Source organism: Panulirus ornatus, chromosome 11 (genome assembly GCF_036320965.1).
Source record: "Panulirus ornatus isolate Po-2019 chromosome 11, ASM3632096v1, whole genome shotgun sequence".
NCBI lineage: Eukaryota > Metazoa > Arthropoda > Malacostraca > Decapoda > Palinuridae > Panulirus > Panulirus ornatus.
In genome coordinates, this window is record NC_092234.1 from 1634863 (window position 1) to 1650066 (window position 15204).

General features: G+C 39.2%; 1 protein-coding gene across 1 annotated transcript in view; it reads left to right on the forward strand.

Annotated features, from left to right (window-relative positions):
- Window positions 1–15204, forward strand: part of LOC139751177 (WD repeat-containing protein 11-like) — a 147431-nt gene that overhangs the window by 11264 nt on the left and 120963 nt on the right. Inside the window, exons 3-5 of the mRNA XM_071666300.1 lie at window positions 1604–1757; window positions 3773–3946; window positions 5132–5354. Coding sequence (XP_071522401.1) covers window positions 1604–1757; window positions 3773–3946; window positions 5132–5354 — 551 coding nt within the window. The remainder of the gene's footprint in view (window positions 1–1603; window positions 1758–3772; window positions 3947–5131; window positions 5355–15204) is intronic.

Consider the following 15204-nt stretch of genomic DNA (forward strand, 5'->3'; position numbering starts at 1 on the left):
GGCCCCGATCACTCAAAATCTTTTTCACTCCATCTTTCCACCTCCAATTTGGTCTACCACTTCTCCTTATTCCCTCTACCTCTGACACATATATCCCCTTTGTCAATCTTTCCTCACTCATTCTCTCCATGTATGAATATGTGCATGTGTATATATGTATATGTCTGTGTATTTATAGGTATGTATACGTTGAAATGTATAGGTATGTATATGTGTGTGTGTGTGGGTGTTTATGTATATACGTGTATGTGGGTGGGTTGAGCTACTCTTTCGTCTGTTTCCCTGCGCTACCTCGCTAACACGGGAGACAGTGACAAAGTATAATAGATAAATGAAAATATAACATAGAATGTAAACTGAGATACATAGATATATCTAAGGTCATTTTGACCCCAAGGGTCACTCACTTTTAGAGGTTCACCCAGTTACATGCATACCTTAACCATGTGACTATGTCTGTTCTCCTAGCTTTGTTAGGAATAATCAGAGGCAAGACTATGTACTGATGCTTCCCTTAGTTTTGAAGTGATACTGGTGCTTGGGATGTTTTTGACTCCTGGTTACCTATTATCATATGGGAAATTTCATACTAATGCTTTTCAACATATTTGTATCCAATGGAGATTTCTTGCTGCATGCATGTTTAGGCATCATCCTAGTATGAATATTGGAGAATGACCTTTTTTTTTCAGTAGGGAAATTTGTTATATTTTGTACAATTTATTCTTAATCAGGTTTAAGGAAGCCTTTATTTTCAAATGATTTGGCATAGATATTCTTTTTTAAAGATTAGCAAGACATCATTCACCATGGGTAAACATTTCATATATGGACAGACATTTTTTCTGATTTCTTTCTGAGTTTTTTCTACCTAGGTTTACCTGTTGTGGGAGAATTTTTGAGGATTACCTATCTTGTGTGCATTGGTTTACTCTTCAGGGGTCTGTAACACCATGCATACTCCAGATTTATTTTTATGTGAGCTGGACAACCCCTCTGGATGTATATATTTCGTTAAGTTTCTTGCCTCAATATCAAGGCCCAATGCAGAGCCTGGGTTGTGGCTGAGTTGGCAGTGTCATAATTTCTCGCCAAAGTTAGCTATCCTCCAGCCATGCGAGTGATGGTACATTTTTGTACATTTTCTCAGATGGAATTTAAGTAGCTTTTAGAGCACCAGGCAGATGATCTGCATTAGGATCATGTGGAGAGTGATATTATGGACATTGGCCTCTCCAGCAGTGAAAGTTGATCAAGATTAGGCAGGAGAAAGTGTTTTTGGTCTAAGTGGAGGTAGTGTTAACAGTCCCTACTTGACCTTGACAGCACTGCTTCTGAGTGGTAAGGTTGGTAATTTTACAAACTTCATGAGAGTAGCATATGATTGAAAAAGACTTTGGCTTATATTAAGGAAAGTGCTCTTGGTTATCCCAAAATATGATGGCTTACTGCTGTCATGGGTTACATAGATTCACAGAATTATTGTATCAGTAGAGCCCATTTGTATCCAGAGAGATTCTGCCATGGTCAGTTTATGTTTTGTTATCCAGATGGTGACAGTGCAAATGCTTTTGCTTCTGTTTTAGACATCTGTTTCTGACAGGTACGATGGAGGAAAACTCGGCATTATCACCAACTGAGTGCACCATACAGTCTTGTTTTAGCCTCTGCAGATAGCAGTGGCACAATCATTGTCTGGGAAGTGACAAGGGGGGAAGTGACTGCTACTCTTCAGGATGGCAGTAGACCCATACAGGGTATGTTAACATTTTGTTCTTAATTTATATTTGGGATAACTAAAAGTTGGCTTTAATATGTTCTGTATGTGATTTTGACTGAAACGGCACACTTTGAAATTTGTGATCCAATATCCTATACATTTAGGATGCCATACTTTATAAATTATTATCTTTGAATTGAATTGTAATTTGCATAAAAGTGTTTTATACATTCCTCATGATTTTTCATTTGTCTTTGAACTTTTACACATCTTTTTGTGTAGGCTGGATGAAGATTTTAGGTGAATGGTAATTGTATTATACTTTAGAATATATTTGGGTATTCAGATGTTTGTTTTTGTTATTATTGTTCTTGGCATTTTTTTGATTTGTTATTAATTAATCAGTATACACGATGGTTTGTCTTGCCATATGGCAAGGAGGCTCAAGCTGAGTATATGTTCTCATATTTGTTTTTATTCTTTCATATACCAGAAATAGTTTGATTTACTTTGTGTGTTCATATTTCAGAATTTCTCCATTTAGACAGTACCTTAGCATTGGATTCAGAACCTTTTGATTTTGCTAAGAAAAAGTTAAGACATAATATTTAACATACAAATTGCAAAAAGCAAGAGTTTAAACTTTTGATAGGGATAATCAGAGAAGTTGATAATGATGATCTGAGATGTTTTCATGGCACTTTGAGAAGTTGGTTAAAAACACCTTGTAAGCAATTCTCTCCACTCATGCATATAATTTAGTGTATTTACAACTGTTTGACATATATTTGATATATAATACTTTTTTTTAGCATATCCTAGACTTTATGTAGATAAGAAGAGTAATTTTATCTGAAATTCTCAGATCATGTAAGTACCGAGTTACATTTGAACCTAGAGATCATCTGAGGTATTTACACTTTTTAAGAAAAAAATATATTTATTAGATTTGAAGCTTTTTACCAATATTAGCAACATTCTGTACATTAGTTGATAAGAATAGATTAATACATCCTTAATTTTGTTTAATGATACCATTTTACACTTTTTTTACAGCTGATAAGTTATCAAATGAATGATTTTGTGAAGGGGGGGTCTTGAAAATTTCCTTATATCAATGTATTCCAGCTAGTCTTACATTTATCAGAGTTTTACCTTTAAGTGAACATATAGAGCACAAGATGAATTTAACTTTTTTATGTATTATTAGAGTGTCACAGGAATAAAAGAAAGTTGATTGTGGAATCTTGTAGTACACAGAAACTAGTAGCTAGAGCACACCTCCAAGTTCCAGGTTGTAGGTTTATCATACTCATACCTGCCGTGTAAGGTGCACCCCAATTCATGCACATGTAAATAGATACCAGGGCCATGTGGGGAGCCAAGGATGGTTGGACTTGATGCTGATTTCATTACCCCCTAATGTACTGTTGGCTGTGACATTGGCATGCTCGCAGTGCACTATCCACATGGTGGCACTGGAATGTGAGCTAAGATAAAAGTAAGGTAAAAACTTTTTGAGTTTAGAATACTCATGAAGAATATATGAGTTTTAGAGCTTTGATAATGTTGCTCATGAAAGTAGGGGTTCCAGCTCCCTGAAACCCATATACCCAAAGAGTTTGTTTAGAAAAGAGTGAGCAAATGTGGCCTTTCCTCATCTCTTCCTGGATCTACTTTGCTGATTTGGAAAACAGCAGTCTAGTATGAAAAACATGTAAGTATATGGCAGGTATGAAATCATTTTCACCAAATAAATGGGTTTGTTATCCTTGGAGATAAGGGAGAAAGAATGTGACTCACACATAAACCCACATCATAGAGGGCAAATAAGAGGAGTAGAGGCTGGAAATCTTTCCTTCCTATATTATCACTTTCCAAGAGAAGGAATAGAGGAAGGAGCCCAGTTGTCTTTTCCTGACACTACCTCACTAATGCAGGAACCAGCAAGCCAGCATGAAAAAAAAGAAGAAAATGGTATAGGTTTAACATTACATCTTTTTACTTGCTGATAAATAATTTATTGTAAGTACAGGTTAGTGATATCAACAGAGCTTGAATGGCTGGGTGGAGTGGATGGTAGTGAACATCTCCTGGCTGCCCTGCATCCTCCATACTCTCTCATCATCTGGGACACACGCCACAACTCCAAACTCTGGAAGAAGTCTTACACTGAGAACTTAACATCATTCTATTTTGATCCTTTCCACTTCAATAAGATGGCTTGTAAGGGAATGCAATTTATTGTTTTTAGATTAGTTACTAATTTAGGGCAGTAAATAGGCATGATAATTATTAATGGGAAATTAGTCACTAATGCTTAAAGACATAATCTTGCATTACTTTTTAGCTCAAAGATCAAAATTTGATTATCTAAAGCATAGAGCTTTTTTGCCGCATCAACAACATTTGAGATGGTTGTATTAATTTAGTTGCTAATTTAGGGCAGTAAATAGGCTTGATAATTATTTATGGGAAATTAGTCACTAATGCTTAAAGACATAATCTTGCATTACTTTTACCTCAAAGATCAAAATTTGATTATCTAAAGCATAGAGCTTTTTTGCTGCATCAGCAACATTTGAGATGGTTGTATTAATTTAGTTGCTAATTTAGGGCAGTAAATAGGCTTGATAATTATTTATAGGAAATTAGTCACTAATGCTTAAAGACATAATCTTGCATTACTTTTTAGCTCAAAAATAAAAATTTGATTATCTAAAGCATAGAGCTTTTTTGATGTATCAACAACATTTGAAATGGGCTTCATGACTTGGTAGGGTGTTTCATTTGGAAACCCATGACAAATTGAGTGCCACAAACTGTGCCTGGCTGTCAGATGGGACTTGCATCTTATGGATTTCGAGTGCAGTTTTATCGCCATGCTATAGCAATTTCATCTGTCTGTCTGATGATGATAATGGTAGTGGTATTGTTTTTCTTGTACAAGCCAGGTTTTGATGTGTGCTGACAGTGACCCAATCACTTAAAGACTTGACAAAATAGACCCATCTTTAATTTAAAAAATTTTACATTTTGCTGTACATTTATTTGTATATTTGTTACTTTTTATAACCAAAGGATATAGATTATATTTTATACTTTTTATACACTTGGTATTTTTGTTCTGTAACAGATTTTAAAAAACAAACAAACTTATAGTACATAGTTTTATTTTCCATCATGGAACTGTAAAGTTATGATGGGTAATGCAACAACAGTTTGGTTTTTTAAATAAGCAACTTTTGCTCATAAAGCAATTTATTTTTTTGGAATTTTTTTCACATTGTCCTTAAGATTTTGATGTGGAATTTTCCTCACATTGTCCTTAATCAAGGTTTTGATGTATGTCAAACATAGTATTGTTTCAATGAAAATACAACCTTTTACTGTTCTTGGTTACCCTTTTAGTTTTGTGTGGGGGATGTGTGCTGTTTGTTGAGGACTTCAGTCTTACCAAATGCCCCTCCTCCAATGGTCGCAAGTTTTATGTTTCAACACCTCGGACAAGTCCTGGAAAAGTTGTCAATTCAATGCCTTCATCAGTGAGCTCCGGTTCTCTAACAGATGAGAGGACAAGTACCAGAATTAGACGCAAAATGAGAGAATTGGTCGTAGGGGAGGCTAAGCCAAAGTAAGTTGTATGTGAATTGAGTAATTGTTTTAGCAATTTGTATCATCTCATATTTTGTGTCTTTACTGCACTACTACTCTGGCCAAAAGATGGTGATGTTTGATCTTCAGGCATTGCATATGCCAGTCTCTGGTTAGACTGAATGCTAGCATTGTGAATGTCACACACAAAGGTAGTGTCAGAGGCTTTTGTTGAACTTGTAGACTGTAATTAAGTGCTTAAGTGCTGCATTTAAGATCTGACAAATGACATCTTCTTAATCTCTGAACTCTCCCTTTCTATAGACACCATTTTTGCCCATTTAAGGTCCTCTGACTGCAATATTATTTTTTTCTATTCTCATACTTAATCGCCATTTCCCACGTTAGCTAGGGAGCACCAGGAAACAGGTGAAGAAAGACCCATCCACTCGTATACATACATGTACATATACAACATTCATACACATATACATACACACATATACACATACACACACATATATATATATATATATATATGTATGCACGTACATATTCATACATGCTTGCCTTCACCCATTCCTGGCACCACTTGAAGTGGGCGACCAAATTTGAGGTGGAAGGATGGAATTAAAAATATCTTGAGCAATCGAGGCCAGAACATGCAGGAGGCCACATCCACTCACACTCAGTCTCTAGTTGTCATGTGTAATGCACTGAAACCATAACTCCCTATTCACATCCAGGCCCACAGACCTTTCTATGATTTAACCCAGACATTTCACATGCCCCTCTCTCCAAAACTCTTGCATTTACCTCCCAAAATAGATTAAACAACCATGGTGACATCACACCTTTTCTTCACTAACCCACTCTCCCTGACTCTCTCACTTTGCACACCATCCCGATCAAAGCACCCTATATCTGCCACTCTATCATCAAACTCATTCAGCACTCCTTCACTAACTCGTATCACTTCCTCCCTTCTTCCCATTTGTTCTCTTGCCCTTCGCACATTATTTACCGCCTTCTGAAACATCTTTTTATTCATCCTAAAGTTTAATGATACTCTTTTCCAACTCTCGTTTGCCCTCTTTTTCAACCCTTGCACCTTATTTTTACTTCTAATTGGGCACACTCATCCTCTGTCCTCTCCTCGTAATGCCAACATTGGCATTTTCTGTCGAGCTTCTTTGTTGACTTTCCCTGGCATGGGTATTGCTTCTCTGGTTGGGATGCCTCATATTTTGCTGAATGCCCAGCAGAGTTTATCTTGGCTTGGATGGGATCCTACAGTTTGTCTTTTTCTAAATCTTCTTCTCTTTGATTGTTGTTTGATTGCTCCTGCTCTGGTACATACTGGACCATAAAACTCTTCCCTTCCTGAGAATCCCACTCTGCTTTCATTTCTACTTAGAATCAATGCAAAGCTGACCTTCGAAGAGCCAAGCAGACTTTCATAAAAGGAAAGTGTGCTGGCTTGACCTCTTCTTCTGCTGACAATGTTTTTGGTCTTTAACCAAAAGCATCTCCAACATTTGTAATTCAACCTTTTGTTCTCTTTTCCAGGCTGATCAATCGTTTGCTAACTCTGTAGCTGATAAAGACACTCTTTTTGACAATTTGTAATTCTCTAGCTTAACTGCAAATGATTCAGAATCAAATCCTTCCACCCCATCACCTCCCTCTGAAGCTATGCCATCTCTTATAATCTTGTGCAGAGTCTTCCAATCAACCTCCTAGATCCAGGTTGACAAGGTGCATGGCTCAGCTGGCATACTTCCTCATGTTTTAAGGGAGTGTGCCTCAGAGCTAGCACCAATCCTTGCTCACCTGTTTTGCCTCTGTCTAAAAACTCAGGCTTTCTCTTCCCTTTAGAAGCATGCCTTGATGCAGCCCATCCTCATTACTCTTGTATTTGCTATCTTTCAAAGTCTTTGAAACTCTCAACTCACTTTTTGAGACACTTAGAATCCAGTTCCCTTGCTTTAGATCACCAGTATGGATTTTACAGTTCTTGGTTGCCTTTTGATATTTTCACCTGTGTGACTTACCACTGGTCCTCCTCTCATAGGGATTTTGGTGAAACTTTTTTTGTAGCCCTCAATAACATCAAAGCATTTGACCGGGAGTGGCTTAAGTCTTAGCTTTCTAACTCCATTTCTTTGGTTTCACTGATTCTTTGTTCTCTGATGCATAGCATCTGCTAAGGCCATTCGATGACAGTAGTTGTTGATGTAGTGACTACCCTTCCTGTAGTATCAATAGTGGTGTTCCTCATGGTTTTGTTATATCACCTACTTTCTTCTACTTCTAACCATATTCACTCTTATGCTGATGATTAGACTTTACGCTTTTCAACTCACTTTTCCTCCCTTTCCCTCTTTAATACTCATTTTCTTTCTTGTACTGATCATATTTCCTCTCTCAGTTCAGATCTGTACAGCATTTCACATTGGGGAAGCAGTGACCTTGTAAAATTGAATACTATTTATTATTTATTTATTTTGCTTTGTCGCTGTCTCCCGCATTAGCGAGGTAGCGCAAGGAAACAGACGAAAGAATGGCCCAACCCACCCACATACACATGTATATACATACACGTCCACACACACAAATATACATACCTATACATCTCAACGTATACATATATATATATATATACACAGACAGACATATACATATATACACATGTACATAATTCATACTCTCTGCCTTTATTCATTCCCATCACCACCTTGCCTCACATGTAATAACAACCCCTTCCCCCTCATGTGTGTTAGGTAGTGCTAGGAAAAGACAACAAAGGCCCCATTCGTTCACACTCAGTCTCTATCTGTCATGTAATAATGCACCGAAACCACAGTTCCCTTTCCACATCCAGGCCCCACAGAACTTTCCATGGTTTACCCCAGTTGCTTCACATACCCTGGTTCAATCCATTGACAGCACATCGGCCCCGGTATACCACATCGTTCCAGTTCACTCTATTCCTTGCACGCCTTTCACCCTCCTGCATGTTCAGACCCCGATCACTCAAAATCTTTTTCACTCCATCTTTCCACCTCCAATTTGGTCTCCCACTTCTCCTCGTTCCCTCCACCTCTGATGCATATATCCTCTTGGTTCAATCTTTCCTCACTCATTCTCTCCATGTGACCAAACCATTTCAAAACACCCTCTTCTGCTCTCTCAACCACACTCTTTTTATTACCACACATCTCTCTTATCCTATTATTACTTACTCGATCAAACCACCTTACACCACATATTGTCCTCAGACATCTCATTTCCAGCACATCCACCCTCCTGTGCACAACTTTATCCATAGCCCACGCCTCGCAACCATACAACATTGTTGGAACAACTATTCCTTCAAACATAGCCATTTTTGCTTTCCGAGATAATGTTCTTGACTTCCACACATTCTTCAAGGCTCCCAGAATTTTCGCCCCTCCCCCACCCTATGATTCACTTTCACTTCCATGGTTCCATCCGCTGCCAAATCCACTCCCAGATATCTAAAACACTTCACTTCCTCCAGTTTTTCTCCATTCAAACTTACCTCCCAATTGACTTGACCCTCAACCCTACTGTACCTAATAACCTTGCTCTTATTCACATTTACTCTCAGCTTTCTTCTTTCACACACTTTACCAAACTCTGTCACCAGCTTCTGCAGTTTCTCACATGAATCAGCCACCAGCGCTGTATCATCAGCGAACAACAACTGACTCACTTCCCAAGTAGTACAAAAATCTAGTTTCCCTCTGTTCAGTTTCAAAACTCCAAAAATCAAATAATTCACTTTGTAAACATGTTGGGCATAACCATATAATCCACTCTATCTTGGGGACTCCATGAGATCAGCATCAAAAAGTCTGCTACCCAAAAGCTTGGAGTGTAGGGTAGGTGCTGAACTTGTTTCTCTTGTGAGTAGCTGTTTCACATCTGTGAGTTTTTTTATTACATAGGAATGGAATATCCCTCACACATTTGGGATAGCTCACTCTCCACTTCTCAGTTAACTAGAATGGTATAAAAAGTCTTCCGTATCAATAATACTTGTGGTTTCACCTCTGTTCAACCATCTCTTTCCATACACTACAGTGGAGCTACCCTCTCTCTATTTTGTAGGTATTATTTTGGCCATTGTTATCTTAAACTGTGTGCATATGTCACCGCCCCTAAGGTTTGGACCCATGGCACTTGTTTGGCTGCTGCTTCCCACAGCTTCTGTATATAGACAGTTCTCTCTAGGATTGGCTGTTATGATACTTCCTTCTTCCCCTGAACAGCTGAGCAGTGGAATTCTCTTCCTTGTTTTGTCTTATCTTCTTGAGGTAACCTTTCTCCCTCATTAGCTATGCTTGAAAAGGTGGAGTTAAAAAAATTAGATAGGAACCTATGTAAAGCCTTTGTCTGAATATTATGAGATCGGATTGTCTACTGTGCATGACTTCGGGGTCACTTTCCGTTTTCTGGCATTTTCTGTGGTCCAGCAATGGCCAGGTCCCAAGGTTGCCAGATGAAAGAGGTACAATCTGTATATCTCAGTTTTATTGTTGTTTACAGTCTGCTCTGTTTAACTTATAATGGTCTTGTTTATTACATTGATCATATCTACTTTTAAAGGGAGTAAGGTACTTTGAAATGTTTATGGAGTATGTCAAGTAAAGATGGGGGAATAGATGCTGAAATATTAATGAAGTGGAGGAAGTTGGGGAAATTGCTAGAGATACATGGAAGTATTTTAGAAGTATGGATGATTGTAGGCGAAGAGTTTATTTTGGTAAACACAAGGCTCCAGTCATTAACAAAAGTTCACATCAAAGCTGGGCCTTAATTGAAATGCTGGGAGGATAATGAAAGGGAATGAGAAGAAACAAGGAAAAGTATTCACGGATTTTGAAGGAAGTGAGAACCCTGTGTATGTGCTAGATCTTAGCTTTTGGAATACAAAGGAATTGAAAAAGCAATACTCCACTGGGTCATTTTGAGGCTGGAAGGGGAAAGACTTGAGAAGGTAGAGAGTTATAAAGCTTTGAGGGCTAGAGAAAGAAGCAATTATCAGAATGGCCCACCTTTGAGTTGCCTATGACCACACAGTAATCAGGTGATGCAGCAGCTTGCCAAGTATCGCACATAAGCAGTCAGCTCTCAGGAGCAAAAACTGAAGTGGTACCTATAGAAGAGGGGAAGTGAAACAACATTATGTTGTAGGGCAAGCAATTTAAGGTTTGAAGTGAGCCTGGAAGAGTTTATAAGTTGGACTGCTTTCAAATCAACTCTCAAGTAAGGATGCAGAGCTAGAACCACTCCAGGTGTGAGAACAGTACTCCTACAAGGACAAATTGATCCTTCTTATGGATGGAGCAACTGTTCAGAAGAAAAGAAATCTCATCATCTTAATAGGACTTCCTGTTTCTTAGAGGCAGACTTAGCTGTACCTGTAATGTGGGGTTTCTAAGAAAGAGAGGCTGATATAATAATACCATGTATGTTCATTGAGTTGTTAAGTGCAATTACAGAACCATCAGAGAAGAGAATTTTTAGTTTTTGAAAGAGAGATGGGAAGAAATTGGGCCTTGGAGACATTAAACTTAACTAGATTTTGTCTACCCCAGTGAGATATCTTGCCTAAGTCTGAGTTTGAGGAAGTAGTGGAGAGAGAGAGAGAGAGAGAGAGAGAGAGAGAGAGAGAGAGAGAGAGAGAGAGAGAGAGAGAGAGAGAGAGGATGAATGTAGTGTTGAGTTGTCAGCATATGAGTGAACTTAGTTATTTGTGGAAGGAAAAAGTGTAGGAGAGGGGACAGAACCTTGAGGGCCACTGCTGTTGATAGGGAAATGGGGTAAGCTGATCCATCAACAACCATAGAGATAGGTTGGCTAGAGAGGGAGGTAGATGTGAGGGAGTAAAGTGAGGGATGGAAGCCAAATTAATGGAGCTTAGAGAAGAGACCCCGATGCCGCTCCTTGTCAGAAGCTTTGCATATGTCAAGTGCAACTCCATAAGACTTCCCAGAATCTTTTAGGAATGATGACCATTCATCATTAAGATAGGAAGGAAATTAAGATGGGAAGGAATATCACCAATGGATTTTGCCTTAGGGAAACCAAGATACAAAAGAATATCACCAGTGGATTTCTCCGAAAGAAAACCATACCGGTGATCAGAGAGAAGACTGTGAGGTTCAAGTTCTCTAAGGATGTGGGAGATGAGGAGAAATTCAAAGACTTTGGAAATGATAGATGTCACAGCTATGGATGATAGGTATAGGGATCAAAATGGTCAAACTTCTTAGTGAAGGGATGTACCAACATATGCTTCCAAGAAGGAAAGCTTTTGATTTTTAAAGAGAAATGGAACAGATGAGCAAGAATAGGGGCACGCTTACAGTACAGGGGGATGGATGCCATCAGGACCATAAGCTATGCTTGTGTCCAGAGAAAGAAGTGCTTTCCAGACAGTCCAAAAAGAGATTAAGGGGAGGGGTATAGGATTGGTAAGAGGAGCATCAGGGGGTGAGGGAATGTTTGAGTTATCCAAGATGGAGGTAGAGGAGAAATGGGAAACAAAGAGAGTTGCTTTGTCTACTGGAAAGATAGCTGTTGTACCATCAGAATGGAAGAATGAAGGAAAGGTAGAGCAACAGAAGCTGTTTGTGATGCCCTTACCTAAAGACCAGAATGACTTATCAGATGATGACAAGGAGAGCTTACCACACTTCATTTGAACAAAGGATTGATTTGCCTCAGGTAATGTACTTGCGATGATTATGAGCAGTAATAAAAGCTGAATGGAAGTCTGAGGAAGAGTTTGGAAGCATTTTGTGTATGTTTTTAATAGCAGAATGACATGGAATGTTCGTGGTGGAGATGTATATTTTGAATTAAAGAATGCTTTTAGGAAATTAAAGAAAACAAAGATAAGAAGTAACAAAACTTTCATGTGTACAAGGAAAAGTAACTTCATTTAGCATTGATGAAAATTATTGGTCAAAATTTGAGAAAATGAAGCTCACTTAAAGTTAATATTTAAAAAGAACATGAATGGCTGAAGAAGTAAGCACACTTGAAACCTGAAATTACTGAAGAACCATTATATGAAAAGCTTGAGGCAGGTAACTTATCACTTACGTTGATTTGATAGTTATTCAAGGAATGGTAGCTTTAACAATGTTATATGGTTGCGAGGCGTGGGCATATATAGGGTTGTGGAAGATAGCATTGCTGAAGATGAAAGCCGGCAAGGCGGTGGATTTGGATGGTATTGCTGTGGAATATATATAAAAAGGGAGTGACTCTGTAGTCTACTGGTTAGTAAGGATATTTATTGTATGTAAGGTTCATGGTGAAGTGCCTGAGGATTGGCAGAATGCATGCATAGTGCCATTGTACAAAGGCAAAGAGGATAAAGGTAAGTGTTCAAATTGTAGAGGTATAAGTTTGTTGAGTATTCCTGGGAAATTATGTGGGAGGGTATTGATTGAGAGGGTAAAGGCATGTACGGAGCATCAGCTTGGGGAAGAGCAGTGTGGTTTCAGAAGTGGTAGAGGATGTGTGAATCAGGTGTTTGCTTTGAAGAATGTATGTGAGAAACAGATAGATTTGTATGTAGCATTTGTGAATCTGGAGAAGGCATATGATCAAGTTGATAGAGATGCTTTATGGAAGGTATTAAAAGTATATGGTGTGGGAGCTAAGTTGCTAGAAACAGTGAAAAGTTTTTATCAAGGTTGTAAGGCATGTATACAAGTAGGAAGAGAGGAAAGTGAATGGTTCTCAGTGAATGTCAGTTTGCGGCAGGGGTGCGTGATGTCTCCATGGTTGTTTGATTTGTTTATGGATGGGGTTGTTAGGGAAGTGAATGCAAGAGGTTTGGAGAGAAAGGAAGGTATGCAGTCTGTTGTGGATGAGATGGCTTGGGAAGTGAGTCAGTTGTTGTTTGCTGATACAGTGCTGATGGCTCATTCATGTGAGAATCTGCAGAAGCTGGTGACTGATTTTGGTAAAGTGTGTGAAAGAAGAAAGCTGAGAGTAAATATGGGTAAGAGCAAGGTTATTAGGTTCAGTACAGTTGAGGGACAATTTAATTGGGAGGTAAGTTTGAATGGAGAAAAACTGGAGGAAGTGAAATGTTTTAGATATCTGGGAGTGGATTTAGCAGTGGATGGAACCTTGGAAGCGGAAGTGAGTCACAGGGTAGGGAAGGGGGTGAAGGTTCTGGTAGCATTGAAGAATGCGTGGAAGGCAAGAACATTATCTTGGAGAGCAAAAATGGGTATGTTTAAAGGAATAGTGGTTCCAACAATGTTATATGGTTGCGAGACATGGGCTGTAGATAAGGTTGTGCAGAGGAGGGTGGATGTGTTGGAAATGAGATGTTTGAGGACATTACGTGGTGTGAGGTGGTTTGATCGAGTAAGTAATGAAAGGGTAAGAGAGATGTATGATAATAAAAAGAATGTGGTTGAGAGAGCAGAAGAGGGTGTATTGAAATGGTTTGGTCGCTTGGAGAGAATGAGAGAGGAAAGATTGACAAAGAGGATACATGTGTCAGAGGTGGAGGGAATGAGGAGAAGTGGGAGACCAAATTGGAGGTAGAAGGATGGAGCGAAAAAGATTTTGAGCGGTCGGTGCCTGAACATACAGGAGGGTGAAAGGCATGCAAGGAATAGAGTGATTTGGAATGATGTGGTATACTGGGGTCGACATGCTATCAATGGATTGAACCAGGGCATGTGAAGCGTCTGGGGTGAACCATGGAAAGTTTTGTGGGGCTTGGATGTGGAAAGGGCACTGTGGTTTGGGTGCATTACGCCTGACAGCTAGAGACTGAGTGTGAACGAATGTGGCCTTTTTGTTGTCTTTTCATAGTGCTATCCCGCCATGGGGGAGCTATTACATGTGTGGTGGGATGGCGATGGGAATGGATCAAGGCAATAAGTATGAATATGTACATGTGTATATATGTATATGTCTGTTTATGTATATGTGTTTATATATTGAAATGTATAGGTGTGTATATGTGCATGTGTGGGCATGTATGTATATACATGTGTCTGGGGGTGGGTTGGGCCATTGTTTCATTTGTTTCCCTGCGCTACCTCTCTAATGCAGGAGATGGCGATTAAGTATGATAATAAGAATAATTGATATTTCTATTATACATATATTTTTTTTTTTTTTTTATACTTTGTCGCTGTCTCCCGCGTTTGCGAGGTAGCGCAAGGAAACAGACAAAAGAAATGGCCCAACCACCCCCCCATACACATGTATATACATACGTCCACACACGCAAATATACATACCTACACAGCTTTCCATGGTTTACCCCAGACACTTCACATGCCCTGCTTCAATCCACTGACAGCACGTCAACCCCGGTATACCACATCGCTCCAATTCACTCTATTCCTTGCCCTCCTTTCACCCTCCTGCATGTTCAGGCCCCGATCACACAAAATCTTTTTCACTCCATCTTTCCACCTCCAATTTGGTCTCCCTCTTCTCCTTGTTCCCTCCACCTCTGACACATATATCCTCTTGGTCAATCTTTCCTCACTCATCCTCTCCATGTGCCCAAACCACTTCAAAACACCCTCTTCTGCTCTCTCAACCACGCTCTTTTTATTTCCACACATCTCTCTTACCCTTACGTTACTCACTCGATCAAACCACCTCACACCACACATTGTCCTCAAACATCTCATTTCCAGCACATCCATCCTCCTGCGCACAACTCTATCCATAGCCCACGCCTCGCAACCATACAACATTGTTGGAACCACTATTCCTTCAAACATACCCATTTTTGCTTTCCGAGATAATGTTCTCAACTTCCACACATTCTTCAAGGCCCCCAGAATTTTCGCCCCCTCCCCCAC